Source organism: Bos indicus, chromosome 28, assembly GCF_029378745.1.
Source record: "Bos indicus isolate NIAB-ARS_2022 breed Sahiwal x Tharparkar chromosome 28, NIAB-ARS_B.indTharparkar_mat_pri_1.0, whole genome shotgun sequence".
Lineage (NCBI taxonomy): Eukaryota > Metazoa > Chordata > Mammalia > Artiodactyla > Bovidae > Bos > Bos indicus.
Window position 1 is genome coordinate 14,203,893 of NC_091787.1, and position 19,469 is coordinate 14,223,361.

A 19,469-nucleotide genomic window follows, 5' to 3' on the forward strand; every position below is an offset into this window, starting at 1 on the left:
ACTTGGAGTTACAGTCAACGGCAAACCTAGAGGTGAACCCAGTTTTCTCTGACTCCATAATTTTGATCCCTCTGTATATTCTGCAGGTGCTAAATAAGTATTGTCTAAATGAATCAATGAATGAGTCTTCCAGAGTTAAAATGAATTGAAGAAGCCCTGATGAAAGGAAGCACATCTGTATACCCTTCCACCCATGTGCCCATTTCGGAGGGGAGAATAGCAAATAGATCACCCACAGATTTCTGCAGATAACCTGAACTTTAAACATGCCCGAAACACATTCGGTTCTGATTTAAAACCAGTTGTCGTGCTCATTGCCATGTTACTACAAACACAAAAGAAATATAAATTTCATTCGTGAAGTAACCATCTACATAAACTCTTAAATAGTTTTGGGTTGGGCCAAAGCTGGGCATTAAGGAAATGGTTATTAATGTTACGTATTTTATTCAAACTACTCTAATTCCTTACCCCTCCCACCACCTCCACCAACACCAGGTAACCTTTTGCTTTTTCCTTTAAAATGTTCCTAGGGGGTTAAGACAGATACAGCTTGGATTTCAAGCTGCCGAGGACTCCTCCTCTTTGGAAGTATTCATTGTTTTTGGTCCTTCAGACCTGAACTGTGATCTCTGCTTGAATCTTTTTAGTCCTCTGTGGGTAGTAGCAGAGTTATTGTCCACTGTAGGAGCATTGTGACATGGAAATGGGATATGAACCACGATGTAATTTAACATTTTCTAATGACGTGAAAAATAAAACAAGTACTGCTGCTGCTGCTGCTGCTGCGTCGCTTCAGTCGTGTCCGACTCTGTGCGACCCCATAGACGGCAGCCCACCGGGCTCCCCCGTCCCTGGGATTCTCCAGGGAGGAACACTGGAGTGGGCTGCCATTGCCTTCTCCAATGCATGAAAGTGAAAAGTGAAAGGGAAGTCTCTAGGTCGTGTCTGACTCTTAGTGACCCCACGGACTGCAGCCCACCAGGCTCCTCCACCCATGGGATTTTCCAGGCAAGAGTACTAGAGTGGGGTGCCATTGCCTTCTCCATAAAACAAGTGCAGTAAATTTTAATATTGTTTCCTTTAACCCAATATATAAATATGGTACACTTTCAACATATAATCAGTTAATGAGGTTTCTGCTTTCTTTTGCATTGTCTTTGAAACCCACTGTGTTTTTAATTCTTTCAGCACATCTGGGTTCACACGAGCCACATTTCAAGCACTCAGTAGCCATAGCACAGCTCTGTGGCAGAGTCCTTGTGAGCTCTATAAAGGCCATGAACATCCTTTAGGATCTGATAAAGCTAGAAGAGTGTTGCTTAAAAAAAAATATTGTGTAAATACTCAAGTCATCAAATAGTGTTTGTGACCACAGGCCAGACTAAAAATGATGCTTCAGAGATTGCTTATGTAAGAAGGAATAGGGTGTGAATGCAAGACATTTGACATGACCAAAGTTTCTGTTAACTGGACTCAGAGTCCATTGATGTATGTTAGGGTCATCAGCCCTCAAGGAAGTCTTCATTATCAGGCCAATAAATTTGAAGTCTGAATAAACTCTTAGCCAAGTTTCTTGAAGAGTTCAAGTGTGTTTGAAGCAATGGATAATATAATGTAAATGTTGGTGAATATTTGTTTTCTTATGTTTGACGGCAACAGATACTTTCTGAAACTAAAGCCCGTATATGATAGAACACTGGCCTATGCCCGAGACTCCTAGACTGCCCTGCGTGTGGCAGGGCCTCCACTGTCTTAGCTTGTTCTCAGCTCTGAAATATCGATAGAGCTTTATTGCCCTGAGAGATTGAATGTGAAAAAAAATTTCCCTGAGATCTGAATGTTGAGATGTGTAGTCTGCAAAGGACTTAATTGTTTGAGTTAGCGGGTATTAACTTGAAAGAGGCATCCGTGGCCCACCATTAATAGAAGAGATAGAAGGACTTCTCACCCCCATCGTAATATTTGGCATCCCTGTTAGTTCTGTTAAAACTTTGGTGGGAAATGAAAAAAATAGCCTCAATGGATGTCTTGGATTTTTGGTGTAGGTATCATTCAGGTAATGGCCTATGCTCTTAGCCCAGGTATCATAGATTATCCATCTCTTTTCTTTAAAACTCTTAGCCTTTTAGAGTTTTAGTTCTAAACTGAACTAGTTCTTTCAGTTTTAGTTCTAAAACTGAACTCTTTTAGAATGTGGTAAATCTAAATACAACATAAATATAACAGGTTAAGTTATCTGTTTTAGCTCATATTTCATTTGATATGCCCTTTCAATAAAAAAATGGCCTTCCTTTCTTCCAGTTATCTTCCATCACCAAAAATGGCCTTCTCTTAAAGTATAACATATATAAAATGAGAAACATAATAAGTTAGTTCTTCCCTGGTTCATGCATTTTAGAGAGCATCTCCTTCTGTCTTTTGTTTAGCTGTTATATTTGGATGTGACTCAGAGGTTTTCCAAATATTGGATTATTTAAGTGTTTTCAGTTGTGAAGTTGTGAACTCTAGGCATTGTTCAAACTTTTTTACTCAGAATCAGTTGCACATAAATCAGTATTTCAGTCTAGAAAGTGCTAGGTTAATTAAGGCCTGTGATGTTCAGTGCCAGGCGTGGTTTTGTGGGCTGTTAACTGTCCTATTACATTAGTCTGTTAGTCATTTTTCTCCTTAGGTAACTTATGTGCACATTTGACTTAGACGTTTATCAGATTCTGTTATATGTGTTCGGCTGGAAATGTGGCTCCAGTGATGGTAAAATCTTAGTTCTCTCAAAAAGGGTTCAAATGACTGTTAACCTGATTTTCCCCCCTAATTGAAGGCTACTGAAACCTATTTATTCAAGCTATTTAAAGGCATTCTGAAAAATGCAAAGAAGGAAGTGATAAATAACCCAAGAATTCAACCACTCAAATAACACTTGTTAATATTTTGGTGTTTATCCTTTAAGTTTTTTTTTCCCTCTAGCATATACATTATATGTATGTGTATACATGTATACTTAAATATAGAATTGACCATGTTGTATGTCTTGTTTTGTAATCCCAGTCCCCTTAAACAATTTATTGCATTTTTGAACATGGGAATTTTTTTAAACTACAATAATGAAACAGTATCTTAAGGATAAATCCGAAGCTGAAGAAACCATCCTTAAATACCCAGCCACTCTTAAGATAAAATTTATTTTAATTTTTGGCTGTTTCTTGAATTTTTTTGGTAGGCCTACATGATTTTTTTGTTTTTTCAGGGTGAGTGAATTTGATTTGTTCTCAGTGGACTTAGGAAGCAGGTAAGGAGTTTTAGGAAAGATGAGGTCTGAACATCATCCCACTTAACTATGATATACTACCTTCAAATGATACTTCTTACTGCTGGAGTTTAAACTGGGAGATGTTCTTTAGCTGGCTGGAGTATTTGAGAGACTTTGAGAACTGAAGAGACTTTGAACTAAGTCAATTTAAAAATTGACTTAATGTCTACTATTACTTCAGTCAATTGTTAGAGCTTTGCATGCCAGTCTAGACTGTTAGATATGGTTACTGAACATAAAAAGTTCTCTAAAGACTTCCCTGGTTGTCCATTGGCCAAGACTCTGCACTCCCAGCGCAGAGGGCCTGGGTTCAATCCCTGGTCAGGGAAGCAGATCCTACACGCAGCAGCTAAAGATCCTGTGTGCTGCAGCTCAGACCTGGCACAGCCAAACAAACAAATAAAAAAGCATTTTTAAAAGATTCCCATTGGAGAAAGGTTTAGTTCTCACTAAAGGAGAACTTTAAAAGGTTCTCTAAAAGGTTCTTTTAAAACTCCCTTTTAAAAGGGAGTGTACAGAAACTGCGTCTTGGACATCTGTTGCTGATTCCTCTTTCAGCAGAATCAGCCAAATAGTAGGCAAGTTTTCTGAAAAGAGTAATATCCGAATAAAATATATGGTATAGTTCTTTCAGCATATGGATTAAATAGACACAGTAAGTGCATGTTTTAAAAATTCTTAGTAAAATATTTTTGCAAGAGAATCAGACTAGCTAAACAGTTATAGTTGTCTTTCAGGTGAACTTGAAATACAGCAGCCTTCTTAGTTGCAAATCTGCTACACTTGGGGAAATGGGGGGAATGTCCTGAATCTTAACAGATTTAAAGAAGTATTTCTCAGTTATTTTTTTGTAATTTGAATTTGGTCTTTTCTTGCTCAGGTTCCACAAGGGTGAAGAAACCCATTACTTTATTCCATACTGTATTTTAAATATGAAATGCATGACCCTTGGCTCTTATGTTTTTAGATTTGGCTGTATAAAGCATCAGATGTTATGGAAAAGCATTTCAGAATGAAAAGGGTATTTGAATAAGTTTCCATATGCCCTGCGAAGAATTGAAAATCGAGCCCTCACCTTTAATTCAGTAATTAACTAGACTTTCCCTGTAGTTTGGGGGATTGTAATAGTTTACACCTGTCTCAACTTTGGCTGTTTTTATTGGCTGTGGCTTTTGCCATCCCATATTTCTTACGAAGCAGAAATATGAAATAAAATAGGCCAAAGCATTGGAGAAATTATAATAAACATAAAAAATGAATTGTTCAGCTTAAAATGTGAAATGCTTTACCTGTACAATCCATGAAGCCGTGTTTCAGTAGTAGTGAAGTAATTTACTCCTGGAATTCTGTGTCATGAAAATAAAGACAATTGCTTTCATTGGCAGGAAGATTCCAAAGGTTTTTTAACCATCAAATGATTAACTTTTGGAACATCAGGCAGGCAGAAATTGTTTTGTAAGGACAGTTAGAAAAAGCCTGCTAAATCATTACGTGTGTTTTCATGTTGCTGTGAATGAAAAAGATGAGGCTGTATCAGTGTATAAGAATGTGAGGCTTGATAGAACTGTTGTACCACAGAATACAGTCAGACTTTTCAAAGGTCACGGAGCTCCATGACATTAAGTCTGGGTTGGCTCATTTCACAAGGCGATGTTTTCCCCTCTAAACGTAATGAAAAAAATCATTGTGTCAAGATATTATCACACCTCCAATTTTTTCTTGCAACCTAACTCTCAAGTGGTCTCCCTGGAAGAACCCTTTAATTTTGAGTCCTAACAGTAGCTACCCAGTCCTAGTGTTAAGAGTAAAATGACTGGCTTTTTAGTGCATTGTCCAGAATAAGAGTAGCTAAGATTTCTAATAAGTTTAACTTGGATGGAGTGGTGGCTGTGAAAAGATCTTTGGGATCCTTGTCCCTAGAACTGAGTTTTAATTTTCCCTTGGACCTCACTCATTGGGTGGTTTGAATACATGGGTCAAGGTTGTAAGCTGAATGAAGGCAGGGCCTGGCCTATGTTGAGTCACCAGCATGAGACTTAGGTACTTGTGGAAAGAAAGAGTGAACTTTTCTTTCTATAGAAAGAACATCTTATATACCTAAGAAATACTCCACAAACCTCCGCCTTCTCGGTCTCTCAATTTATTCAAGAGGAGTTGATATTTTAATCCTGAGGAATTTAGAGTACGGAATTCTCAAATTTGAGCACAGAAGGATCCCTGCTTAGGGAGGGGAGAGAATACTTGGGGGAATTGTTGCTCTCCCTTGATTGACTTCTCTGGTCTTGGCAGCTTTGCTTATGTGGAGTCAGTAGAAGTGCAGGAGACCCAGCAACCTGGGGGTGAGGTAAGGATGCTCCCGGCGAAGGGCTGACGACTGGGACTCACCTTGGTTTGAACCAGAGACCGTGACCACCCATGAGTCCAACCAGAGGCTTGTCCCAGGTCCTTGTGGGCTTAGGAAGTGGACTGTTATAGGATTTAGGGGAGATTCAGGCTCAGATTTGGAGTTTCTTGTACATAAACATTTTGGAATGAAAAAAGCCAGAGATTTTTGATGGCACCGATTGTGCCATTTCCAGCTCCCCTCCTCTCTTGATGCCCCTCAAATCATAAGATTGCTAAAGGTGCAGGTTTCTGGTTAAATTTTAGATGTTTTCCTGGGAGCGTAATTATAATTTGTGTGTAACTAAGGAAATTCCACCCCTCCCCCCGCCCCGGCTTTTAATTCATCCAGGGATTGAAAGGCCGGTCTGTAAAGTCTGTTTAGCTGGACTTGGCATGAAGGGGCATTTCAAGGTTGTGACATAATGCGTTTGTCATGAGCAAAGTAAGTATCTTAAAGGAAGTTTCTGGTTTCTGTAATAAAACATCATTGTATCATGAAATTTAAACCGATGAATTTTAAGTTGTGAAGGAGTCCCCTGTGGGTGAAAGCGTTTATCTGCCCTGCTTGATAGGCTTTTGAATATTACCTTTGATCCTAAAATTTCTTTTTAAAAGAAGAGTTCCCTTGATGTCACTAAAATTTCTGTCTAATCTTTGTGGCCTGGTATGCAGTTTTCATTGCCCCACAGTTGTATCATGGAGCAGGAGTGACTTTAAACTATTTTTAGCTTTAGAGATAAAGCCAGCCCAAGAGGTAGCTGAGTTGCGGTGTCCCCAGGGCATTCCTGTCATTGGGTTTGGGTGCTGATCTTTTATCTTTCTGGCCCTCTGGCTAGGACCAACCGTGTTCACCTTATTTTCTCTCTCTCTCTCTCTTTTTTTTTTGGTTCAAAATTGCTTCTTTATGTTTTTTCAAGAATTCGCTATCGGTGTATTCCCTAGTTAGAGTGAAAAAAATCATAATTTGTAGAGTTAACTGCAAAAAATTTATTTGTGTGACTTCCCTGGTGGTCCAGTGGTTAATACTCCCCACTTTGAATACAGGGGTTGCAGTTAGGTCTCTGGTCAGGGAACTAAGATCCCACATGCCACAAGGTGCAGCCAGAATGTAAAATCTGTGGAAATGTGTGATTCAAGTGCTCACATCAGTGTCTGTGCTCAGTTTGTCCTGTTGATGATGTGTTTGTGCAAAAAGTGAAGTTAAGATGGCATTGAATTATGTTTTTTGTTTCCTTTTCTGCTGTAACAAATAAATTTATTATCTTACATTTCTGGTGGTCAGAAGTCAGAAATGTGTTTTATTTGGGCTATCCTAAGGTATTGTCCAGGCTGTACTTCCTCCAAAGACCCTGGATGAAAATCCAGATCCTTGCCTTTCCCAACTTCTAGAGGGCGCCTGTATCACTTGGCTTGTGGCCCCTCCTCCACATTCAAAGCCAGCAGTATAGCATCTCTGTAAGTTTCTCTGCTCTGACTCTGCAATCAATGCCCTTCTCTCTCTCTGATTCTTTTGTTGCATTGCCTTCTCGGATTCTGACCTTCCTTCTCCCTTCTTAAAAGGGCTCCTTGTGATTACAGTGGGTCCACCTGCATAATTCAGGATATACTTCCCATCTCAAGGTCTTAATTTAATCACACCCACAAAATCCCTTTAGCATATATAAGGTGACTTACTCACAGTTTCCAGGGATGAGAACATGACATCTTTGAGGGACTATTTAGCCGCCACATATTAGAATACAGTTTTAAATTTATTATTTCTGTTTAGCTCTTGTTTTATACATTTCCCAAACTCTCTTTGAAAATCACAGAAATGTGTACTCTGTGCTCTGCTTTTTAGATGAAAACATGTCAATAAAAATACACAGTTTTACAAAATAGTAGAAAATATCTTACATTTAACTGTGAAATTAAAGTTGGTGACAAAAGAATTTAGACTTTAATACTGTTTTTCCAGGGCAGAGAGGGTTTCTTTGAATTTTGAATTCTGTACTTAATGGACTGATTGGCCACAATTCTTGAGTTTTCAGGAACTTTAGCGAGTGCACTTGTCACACACACACACAGACATACAGGCGTGCGTGCACGCACGCGCACACACACACACACACACACACACACGTACAGGTAGGGTCCCATGATGGTACTGCCCATTAGGTGTTTGGGGTACCAGTCTTCCAGATTTCAACTTAGAGAAGTTCTTGCTCCAGCTCATTTCTCTGTCCTGGCCAGGGGGTGGCTTTTTCTGTTAACCACTCTTTACCCCTGCCTGAATCCGAGACCTAGTGTTTACATTCTGAAAGATGTGATTTGAGGCTGTTGCAAGCAAGATGCCATTAGCTCTTTGTTCTCCTCTCTCTGAAGATTGAAAAGAAAATGTCCACAGGACCTTAAAACTTCTGCGCATATAAAACTGGGCTTGTCCTTTATTTGTAGGCTACCATTTAGACACAAAAATGTTCAAATACAACAACCTTTAAATTAATCTCAGGTGAAATTTTGTTGTCTGGGACCTTGACCATGACTTTGTAATTCTCTTGTTTTTCTGTCTTTCTCTTAGTAAATGTGACTAAAGGAGTGAATTAAAGTCATGTATGATGCCAGCTGAAATCCAAGTAGATTATATAGTCAGTGCAAAGCATAAATCTGAAATAGCTCCGAGGAGGCCTTGTCAGATGAGCCATCACTTGAAAAGGCAATCTCTTGCTTGGAATTGATTCCAGACAGGAAGTACTCAGAGCAGTACAGATGATTCTATTGGTAGTTGCATTTGTTCATATGTGTAGGCTCCTTAACTATGAAAAAAAACAAGATCACTTTCATCTGTGTGTGAAAATAGAGACTTATGAGGGTTTCAGACAGAAAACAGAGTGCGAAGGTATCTAAAGATGTCTGATTGATGGGATTAGTGTTTTATTTTCCATTTCATATCATAGATGAGGCCTGTGAACAGGGACTGAGCTTGGGGAGAGCGAGGCTGGCATCTTGTTTACCTCTTGTGTTCTTGTGGCTGATACTTGAGAGTGTTTTGAATACATAGATTGGAAAATGAAACTATTTTAAATGTATACATTTTTATTTACAGCTGCTGCTGAAGGAAAAGGCAAAAGTGGGGAAGACTTTTTTCAGAAGGTAAGTGACTTTTTACTCCTGTCTTGGCAATGATTAAGAGAAATGTACCTGTCTTAGCAGCTACACCGGAAGCCCCTGAAAGCTCCCCTTCTCTGTGAAGGGGACTAGGTTTATAGCTGAAGATGCTCAGGGCAAGAAAAGGGTGGTAGGCTGTTTGGGACTTAACCCTTCAAAGGCAGCTCCCTCTGGGCAAACTTAATGAAGTTTTCCATTGGAGGCGATGAGGACTGCCAGATCTCCTACCAGATTATCTTCTTTACCTGTTTCTTCCTTCCTTAAACACATACCTGTCCTAGGGAGTTGGAGAGGAGTCCCTTACAGAGGCTTCATTTCTTTCTTTTTTTTTTAAATTATTTTTAAATAGGATAATTGCTTTGCAGAATTTTGTTGTTTTCTGTCAAACCTCCACATGAATCAGCCATAGGTATACATATATCCCCTCCGTTTTGAACCTCCCTCCCATCTCCCTCCCACCCCACCCCATCCCATCCCACCCCTCAAGGTTGATGCAGAGCCCCTGTTTGAGTTTCCTGAGACATCCAGCAGATTCCTGTTTCCTGTCTGTTTTACATATGGTAGCTATCTATTTTACATATGATAATGTAAGTCTCCATGTTACTGTCTTCATACATCTCACCCTCTCGCCATGTCAGAGGCTTCATTTCTGGTAAGCAGGACCATGGGTGGGGTGATAAAATCGACAGAAGATGCTTACGACTGGTAAGCATCTGATGCGTACGACTGATGCTTACGTGAGCTCTCTGCTCAGACTGGTAACCTTGTCTGTTGTGTCCTTGGTGGCCCTCTGTAAGTGCTGACCTTCAGTGAAGTCAGCCTGGGCAGTCATAAAGGGAGACAGGCGTAAAACTGATGGCAAGTGATTTGAGATCCTGTCGAGAGCAGTTGATTACTTTCTGGTTAGCTCTGTTTTAAAGTGAGTGTTTTATGTAAGGGAAGATGTCTGTCTTTGCCAAGAAGTTGACTGAAGTTCCCATCCTTCTTTCTTTTGTTCATTTGAGTTTATTATATTGATATTTGTGTTTGTTGTTGGTATCCAGAAAGCATGTATGTAGGAACAAATATACAGTTTGTCTCAGTGTGACACACAGTAGCAATTATGCTGCTGCTGCTGCTAAGTCGCTCCAGTCGTGTCCGACTCTGTGCCACCCCATAGACGGCAGCCCACTAGGCTCCCCCGTCCCTGGGATTCTCCAGGCAAGAACACTGGAGTGGGCTTGCCATTCCCTTCTCCAATGCATGAAAGTGAAAAGTGAAAGTGAAGTCGCTCAGTCGTGTCCGACCCTCAGCGACCTCATGGACTGCAGCCTACCAGGCTCCTCCGTCCATGGGATTTTCCAGGCAAGAGTACTGGAGTGGGGTGCCGTTGGATGTGGTTAAATATCGCTGTGGTAGGTCATCGAGCTTTTGGAAAATACCTGTGTGACCAGATGTGGCTTTTACAAGTAAGCTTCTTTACTCTCTTGCTTTCTGTGTGATCTGATCTTTTTTTTGTCAAGTTCATTATTCATCTGCATTTTCTTCCAAAGATATAAAAAGCGAATATTTTCAGAGCTGATACTGGTCTTGCCCTTTCTTCATTCTGAAAATATTTGTTTACCACCTGCTGTGTGTAACACACTGGAAAGACCAAAATGAGCAAGGCGTAGTCCCCGCCCTAAAGGAATTAGTCTGGTGTTTGATTATATAGCTGCCTAAATAGCAGGGGAGTCTGGGCCAGAGAGGATTAAGCTCTTGACTGGGACTTGAGGAGATTAAAAAGGACTTCTTGAGATCTTTTGAAGGGTGGAAATTAGCCAAGTGGAGGGATAGGCTTGGGTGGGTAGAAAGAGCATTCTGAGTGAAGAAACAGAATGGAGAAGAGCTCCGATGTGGAGAAAGTCATGCAGCGTTCACATTTCAAAGCATCATCTGAGATGTCCATAGTGCAGGTGAGGTTTACTGTCCTGTATGATGAAGTACCTTCTTTGTATGGGGGTGGGGGTGCATTCCTAAAGGGATTTAATTAAAAATTTGCTGTGCTGGCCAAATAGAATATGCCAGACCACGGTTTTCCACCCCTGCTTTTTAGGCTCCTGCTGTTGAAATTTGTGTACTATGTCTGAAGCCCCCTTACTTGGTATTATCTGACATTGGTTCATGTACAGCTTGTACTCAATGCTTGGGCAATTCAGAATCTCTGCTTTTGGCTGGGGTAGGCTTGCCACAAGGCAAAGAAAAGAGAAGACAAATAGAAATCACAGAGTTGCTTTGGTTTGTCTGTGATGGTACAAATAGATGCAATCTATGGAAGGATTTTTTTTTTTAGTTCTTTAACTTGTGAAGAGATATAAAAAAACAGACTGTTCAGCTTTATATGACTCACATTTTAAAAACAATCAAAACATGGTGTATGTGGTCATAAAGGACCTTCATTCTTAGAAGATTTGCTAATATTTATCACTCTTTACAGAGCTATGTATACATTCCAGCAGTTTAAATGGAAACACATGTCTGAATCCAGGAACATATGTGCATCCCACAAACCATGAGTTGGAATCATCGATTCCATTCTTGATCACAGGTTAATGAGGTCTCTGAGTAACTAAATGGAGCACTTTTTAATCTCATTTTCTTCTTTAGCTCAATAAAGAGTATCTTCCTGAACAACAAGGGTCCGTGTCAGATTTGGATACTTACCATGGGAAAAAGCTCCTATAACTTAATAAAAGTGGAACAGCTCAAATGTCAGAAAAGTAGTTTTTAGTGTTTTGACCAGAGAGAAGAATAAATTACAGTCTACATTAGAATGAAGGAAAGGAGGAGTATTGAATTGTCCTCCAGGAACTTTCTTTTAGTTGCATATCTCCCATTTAAAAATAATAGCATTTGGGGAAACATTTAGGAACAAAAAATAAACCACATTGCTGGTTGTGAACATCTTTGAAAAACTGCTTTTTTTCTTTCAGGGAAATGCAAATATGAAGGTTATATATGCTTATTTTTAGGATGTCTTTTGGATTTTGACTCTGGAGGTATGTATCACAAACTGACATTGACATTAAAATCTCTCCTTGAGCTTAGTTTAAAATTGGACTATCCCTGCCCCTCATTTTTTTTTTTTTTATTATTATCCTGATTTTAAAAAGATCTAAGCCTGGAAGTATAACTCGTGAATTCATACTAGCTCTCCCTGATGGGCTTTCTGGATGGCTCAGTGGTAAAGAATCCACCTGTGATGCAGAAGATACAGGAGACGCTGTGGATTCGATCCCTGGGTCAGGAAGATCCCCTGGAGGGGAGGGCATGGCAACCCACTCCAGTATTTCTGTCTGGAGAATCCCATGGACAGAGGAGCCTGGCAGGCTACAGTCCATAGGGTAGCAAAGAGTTGGACATGACTGAAGCGACTGAGCATGCACACTTCCTGATGAGAGGATTGGAAGAGGAGGACGAGACTTTTATGTATTATTTTGTTTTTGTCAAAATATATGTAAAACTATAACAATATGATAACTATTTTCATTAATGATTTTCAAAAATGAAAAAATAAAACTTTAAATACCTTTAAGAGTAAAAATGGTTAGATTTCTACAAAGGGTTGAAACATAGTTTAACAACTGCTGGGATCATCAGATCTATTGTGTCAAATTTGGAGCCATAATGTATAGTTGTTCAGTTGACTCTACACTTAAAATTCTCCCCTGGAGTCACAGCTACTACTTAATTTCAAAGAGCTTCCTGGTTTTCTGTAGACTGTTTCGTTGTCTGTGTATTGCCAGGAAGATCCCCTGGAGGAGAGCATGGCAACCGACTCCAGTATTCTTGCCTGGAGAATCCCGTGGACAGAGGAGCCTAGTGGGCTAAGTCCATAGGGTCACAAAGAGTTGGACACGACTTAAACAACTTAGCGTGCACACATACAATGTTTTATTTCCATTGATACTCTATTGGGGTAAAAGACTAACAGGGTATAGCAGATACATCCAACAATATCATGCCTTAAAGAACAGTTCTTTATTTTACTTTGATGTAGCATTCCAAGGAGAGTATTCTAGCTTGGTGGGTAGTGCTGTCTCATGCTGTCAGTGAGAGACCCACATCTCTTCTATGACTGATTGTTCCTTAAGGCATGTATCTCATCTATATGGTTGAAGCTGGGTCATTACCGTGGCCACATGTGAGCTGATGAGGAGGTGGAAGGTGCCCTGGTCTTAAGGTCCAGGTATGGGTCTGTCGTATGTCACTTGTTCTCACATGCTGTAGGAGAAAACTGATGTATGTGGCCTTATGTAACTGTAGTCATAGGGGTGGGAGGAGGAGTGTCTGGAGGAAATACTGATTTTACAAGTGCTGCCTAACAAAAGGCAGATTGTCAGGAAGAAATAATGTGGTCAAGAGGGTAATGTCTCTGTATTATGCTTTGAAACCTTTTGTATTATCTTGAGGGCTGCTGTAAAAGTGTACCACAGATTGAGTGACTCACACAATAAAATGGATTGTCTCACAGTTCTGGAGGCTGGAAGTTTAGGGTCAAGGTGTGGGCAGGGCTCTGCCTTCTGAGTGCTGAGAGAGAATCTGGTCCTCGCCTCTCTCCTGGCTCCTGGAGATTTGCTCACCATCTTTGGTGTTCCTGGCTTCTAGAAGCTTCAACCTGATGTCTGCATGTGGAGTTCTCCCCGTGTGTGTCTGTCTGTGTCCAAATATCTCCTTTTTATAAGGACAGCACTATTGGATTCGGGCTCAGTCTAGTGATCTTATCTCAATAATTACATCTACAGTGACCCAGTTTCCAGTCAGTTCGCATTTGAGGTACTTACTGGTGGTTAGGATTTCAGCATTATGCATTTTGTGGGATATGGCTCAACCTATAATATCTTTTAATGGAGGAAATGATTTTGTATAAAATTTACTATAGTCAGAAAAATTTGGTAAAACTGTAAATGTTATCACATTTTGATACTCAGTTTGATTTATAGATTTTAATTTCCTAGTCACTTATACTAGAGACTTCCCTGGTGGCTCAGATGGTAAAGCAGTAAAGCCTACAACGTGGGAGACCCGGGTTGGGAAGATTTCCTGGAGAAGGAAATGATAACCCACTCCAGTATTCTTGCCTGGAAAATCCCTTGGACGGAAGAGCCTGGTAGACTATACAGTCCATGGGGTCGCAGAGTCGGACACAACCGAGTGACTTCACTTTCACTTTCACTTATACTAAATCTTTTTCTTTCCTTATAGCAAGTCATTTTTACACTTGATCTTAGCCAAAAGGCCGAGAAGCAATATAGCAAGTCATTTTTAAAAAAGTCTACTTAGTTATCCTACCTTTGAAAGAAAACTACTGTTTATACATTTGTTGACAGTCCCTAAGTTGTGTCTGACTCTTTGTGACCTCTTGGACTGCAGCATGCCTGGCTTCCCAGTATCTCCTGGAGTTTGCTCAAACTCATGTCCATTGAGTCATTGATACCATCCAACCTTCTCATCCTGTGTCACCCCCTTCTCCTCTTGCCTTCAATCTTTCCCAGTATTGCCGTCTTTTCCAATGAGTTGGCTCTTTGCATCAGGTGGCCTAAGTATTGCAGCTTCAGCTTCAGCATCAGTCCTTCCGATGAATATTCAGAGTTGATTTCCTCTATGATTGACTGGTTTGATCTTCTTGCTGTCCAAGGGACTCTCAAGAGTCTTCTCCAGCACTGTTGTTTATATACTTCAGTCCTTTTTTCTATATATTAAAAATGTATATAAAATGCTTTTTAATATTCTTTAATTGGCTGATGAGATTACAAATTAGACCATATTGGATACATCCCGGATGTTTTTCTATATTAGAATTTTGCACATTCTTCAGTAATTGTGTTTTTTATTCTTTGACTCTAACTATACTTACAAAAGGAGGGAATGGATTCAACTTGTATCGCTTTCTGTCTAGTTTTTGTCCACTTGTCATGGCAACTTTAATTGAAACACATGGAAATGATCTGCCAGGAGTTTTACAGTTCTATGGGCAGTTGTTCATGGCTTACTCACTGTCTGTCCTGTTTCCTTTAATCAGTTCTTTTTTACATTTCTCTTGTGAAATGACTATGGCGAGATCTTGGAGGGGAAAATGTGTTACACTGTATTAGGTGGGGATGAGTAAAGTGATTGTATTGCAAATGTGATTCATCAAAGCAAAATGCTTTAGGAATCTTGAATCCTGTTGGCTGAAGAGGGGAAAATCCAGTGAGTGTTGTAATTGATGAAACCAGATTTTCTGTTACATTGGGTTATATACATAATTTTTCCACAAAGCGCACATCACATGTTTTAAATGTGGGGTATTTTATATCCTTAAAATACGTCAGTTAGAAAACTGATCTGTAAACTATGGTTTTTCAAAAGGGCTTATCACTAAGGCCAGTATAAATAAGAAACTGTCTGATGGTTTATGCGGTATATTTTTACTACCCTCAAGTTCATCTTTTTAGGCAAATAGATTACTTTTGTCATTTTGAGACTGGAAAGTAGCAAATGTTGTCTTCTGGGGTAAATTGCTTGGAGGAATAGCTGGCTCCCTTTGTATCTCAAAACAAGTACATTAGGTGGTCTTAGATGAGGACTACTTAAATATTTTTATTGGAAGGGAGACAGAAATGTCTAACTACAATTTCTTCTTTCTCCACTGGCCATTAATTTGTTTAGTTTGGATAGCTCATAGTCCTCTGGTCATAGAAATAACTTTTGATTTAATTATTTAAAAGTGCATTCACTTAACTGTAGCTCATGGTATGCTTTCTCTGACACTGAGGCTTTTTGCTTAAACATGTAAAATCAAATTTGATTTAAATAAAATTAGGATATTTGACATTGTAATCTCAGTATGTGTTTCAGTAGGGAATATATTCACGTCTTTTGCAATTCAGACATTTCCAAAAGATGTATGTACAGTGGAGTATTTGATGCCACGGTTGTGAAAATGGGCGGACAAGCCTGCAGAATGACAGGGTTGATTTCGATTCCAGACTTAAAGGTCGTCACCAATGGATGTCACCACAAACGGATAGTTAGGCCTTGCAGCTAACTTTCAGGGATCCTGAGTTCTTACTCCTGATGACAGCTTTGTGACCCTGAGTGTAAGTTTCATTGAGAGAATCTATCCCTCTTCTCTTCTGCTGCTGCTGAATCGCTTCAGTCGTGTCTGACTCTGTGCGACCCCATGGATGGCAGCCCACTAGGCTCCCCCATCCCTGGGATTCTCCAGGCAAGAACACTGGAGTGGGTTGCCATTGCCTTCTCCATCCCTCTTCTCTTCTACAACTGACTAGAGGTGAGTGGCACATATACGACTTGGAAAAAAGAAACAACCCCCCCAAACAGGTTATCTGGTCATCTTTTGCTTGCTTATTTATTTTTAAAAATTTTTATTGGAGTATAGTTGATTTACAGTGTTGTGCCGGTTTCGTGTGTACAGCAAAGTGAATCAGTTATGTGGATATATATATATATATCTCCACTCTTTTTTAGATTCTTTTTGCATATGGTCATCTTTTAGAAAGTTGTTTAAGGTAAGAACCTGTCCTGTTTTTGTATCTTTTAATTTGCTTTCTGTTTTCCAGGAGAGTCTAGCAGTTAAGGGTTAGTGAGAAAAGATTCAGAAAAAAGACCATCTTATGTGATTTGCTCGGAGAAGGCAATGGCACCCCACTCCAGTGCTCTTGCCTGGAAAATCCCATGGACGGAGGAGCCTGGTAGGCTGCAGTCCATGGGGTCGTGAAGAGTCGGACACGACTGAGCGACTTCACTTTCACTTTTCACTTTCATGCATTGGAGAAGGAAATGGCAACCCACTCCAGTGTTCTTGCCTGGAGAATCCCAGGGAAGGCAGAGTCTGGTGGGCTGCCGTCTGTGGGGTTGCACAGAGTCGGACACGGCTGAAGTGACTTAGCAGCAGCAGCAGCAGCATGTGATTTGCTCATTCTCTGTTCTTAGTGTCCTCTAAGTTCTATCTTTGTGTTGATTTGAACAAGATGAGCCTGGTGTCAAGCCTGTGTTCTTGAGCATGTTGTACAGTTACCTGTTGAGTTCTGTCATCGTGTCCAGTTTTCTTTGGCAGTCATTTCACGCTGCTTTATGAGAACCACATTTGCTCTTTTATTCCTCTCTCTGCAGAAATGGAAATAGGGGATGCAATTGAGATTCCTTTAAACTGGTTGTTTGATGGCCACGAATATACCCTAATTGCTACTATGATTTTTTAAAGTGACTAATAAAAAAAAAAAAAAAAAAAAAATAAAGTGACTAATAATAGTGAACGTGAAAAGTGAAAGTTGCTTAGTCGTGTCTGACTCTTTGTGACCACATGGACTACAGAGTACATGGAATTCTCCAGGCCAGAATACTAGAGTGGGTAGCCTTTTGCATCTCCAGGGGATCTTCCCAACCCAGGGGTTGAACCCAGGTCTCCCTCATTGCAGGCAGATTCTTTACGAGCTGAGCCACCTGGGAAGCTTTGTTAAATAATAGTTAACTATTATTTAATAGTTAAATAATATTAGTTAACTATTATTAAAAATAATTAAAAGTTATTTAAATAATTATTTAAAAAGTTATTAAATAAAGTTATTATTTAACTAAATAAAGAAGTTATCAAATAAAAAACTATTAAAAGTTATTTAAAATAATTTTTAAGTTATTAAATAATTAGAAGTTAAATAATTATTTAATAGCTAAATAATAGTTAAGTATTATTTAAAGCAATACCATATGAAAGTTTAGTTGTAACTGATGAAAATGTCCTTCTCTCTTCCTAAATCCAGACTCAAAGGATTGGATGCTGTGGAAAATCAAATTGAGTTTATGATTGGATTATTATGTAGGCCTTAAAAATCATGCTTTTGCCATCAGTATTTAGTCACTTGGGAAATGGATTATCATATCAATACAAAAATCAGGACAAAAGGCATATAAATAGGTTGACTCAAATTTTGTTATATATATTTGTGCCTTGAAAGATTACTAAGAAATTATTGTAAAATGTTAAGTTCTGTCTCAATGGTGAGAATATGATTGATTTGTATTCTTTATACTTTTTATGGATTGAACCCGTGTTATTTTTAAAATCAAGATTAATCACCACTGCCACCACCTCATGGAGAAAAACAGATCATAATGGCTGATCTAGGTTGAGGTTGTCCATGAATACATAAATTATTGCCAATTTGTAGAACACACGACATTTTGTTGAGAGAAGTGTCAAAGGTCTTTTGATTCTGCCTCCCATGAAGTACTGAAGTTCCTTCTGTATCACCTACAGCAGGTATAAAGACTGTACAGGTCTCACATACGTATGCAAGGCAAATACTTTTTAGTCAGTGCTGATTTTCAGAAAGTTTCCACCTTTCTTTCATCCACGTGCTCTTCTTCTTTTGCCATTTGGAGGTATAAAAATTTTTTTTGAAGATTTTTTAAAATAACATCTTTATGTCTTCAGACTAAAGATAACTTAAATTTTATTTATCATATGCCTTAATTTTCATACCACTTACCATTCTATTCTCTTTTAGAAGCAGGATCAATGTTGTATGTTAACGTGGCAACAATATCTGTACAGTATTTTGAGTATAGGCTGATGAGTACAGTTATCAGATCAGATCAGTCTCTCAGTCGTGTCCGACTCTTTGTGACCCCATGAATTGCAGCACGTCAGGCCTCCCTGTCCATCACCAAATCCCGGAGTTCACTGAGACTCACGTCCATTGAGTCAGTGATGCCATCCAGCCATCTGATCCTCTGTCATCCCCTTCTCCTCCTGCCCCCAATCCCTCCCAGCATCAGAGTCTTTTCCAATGAGTCAACTCTTCGCATGAGGTGGCCAAAGTACTGGAGTTTCAGCTTTAGCATCATTCCTTCCAAAGAAATCCCAGGGCTGATCTCCTTCAGAATGGACTGGTTGGATCTCCTTGCAGTCCAAGGGACTCTCAAGAGTCTTCTCCAACACCACAGTTCAAAAGCCTCAATTCTTCGTGCTCAGCCTTCTTCACAGTCCAACTCTCACATCCATACATGACCACAGGAAAAACCATAGCCTTGACTAAACGAACCTTTGTTGGCAAAGTAATGTCTCTGCTTTTGAATATGCTATCTAGGTTGGTCATAACTTTCCTGCCATGGAGTAAGTGTCTTTTAATCTCATGGCTGCAGTCACCATCTGTAGTGATTTTGGAGCCCAGAAAAATAAAGTCTGACACTGTTTCCACTGTTTCCCCATCTATTTCCCATGAAGTGGTGGGACCGGATGCCATGATCTTCGTTTTCTGAATGTTGAGCTTGAAGCCAACTTTTTCACTCTCCTCTTTCACTTTCATCAAGAGGCTTTTGAGTTCCTCTTCACTTTCTGCCATAAGGGTGGTGTCATCTGCATATCTGAGGTTATTGATATTTCTCCCGGCAATCTTGATTCCAGATTGTGTTTCTTCCAGTCCAGCGTTTCTCATGATGTACTCTGCATATAAGTTAAATAAACAGGGTGACAATATACAGCCTTGATGAACTCCTTTTCCTATTTGGAACCAGTCTGTTGTTCCATGTCCAGTTCTAACTGTTGCTTCCTGACCTGCATACAAATTTCTCAAGAGGCAGATCAGGTGGTCTGGTATTCCCA

The 19,469-nt window shown here is 39.6% G+C and overlaps 1 protein-coding gene across 6 annotated transcripts in view; it reads left to right on the forward strand.

Moving 5' to 3' along the window:
- Positions 1-19,469, forward strand: part of BICC1 (BicC family RNA binding protein 1) — a 347,294-nt gene that overhangs the window by 92,211 nt on the left and 235,614 nt on the right. For all 6 annotated transcript variants that reach the window (XM_070782051.1, XM_070782052.1, XM_070782050.1 and 3 more), the window contains exon 2: positions 8,781-8,827. In XM_070782051.1, coding sequence (XP_070638152.1) covers positions 8,781-8,827 — 47 coding nt within the window. The remainder of the gene's footprint in view (positions 1-8,780; positions 8,828-19,469) is intronic.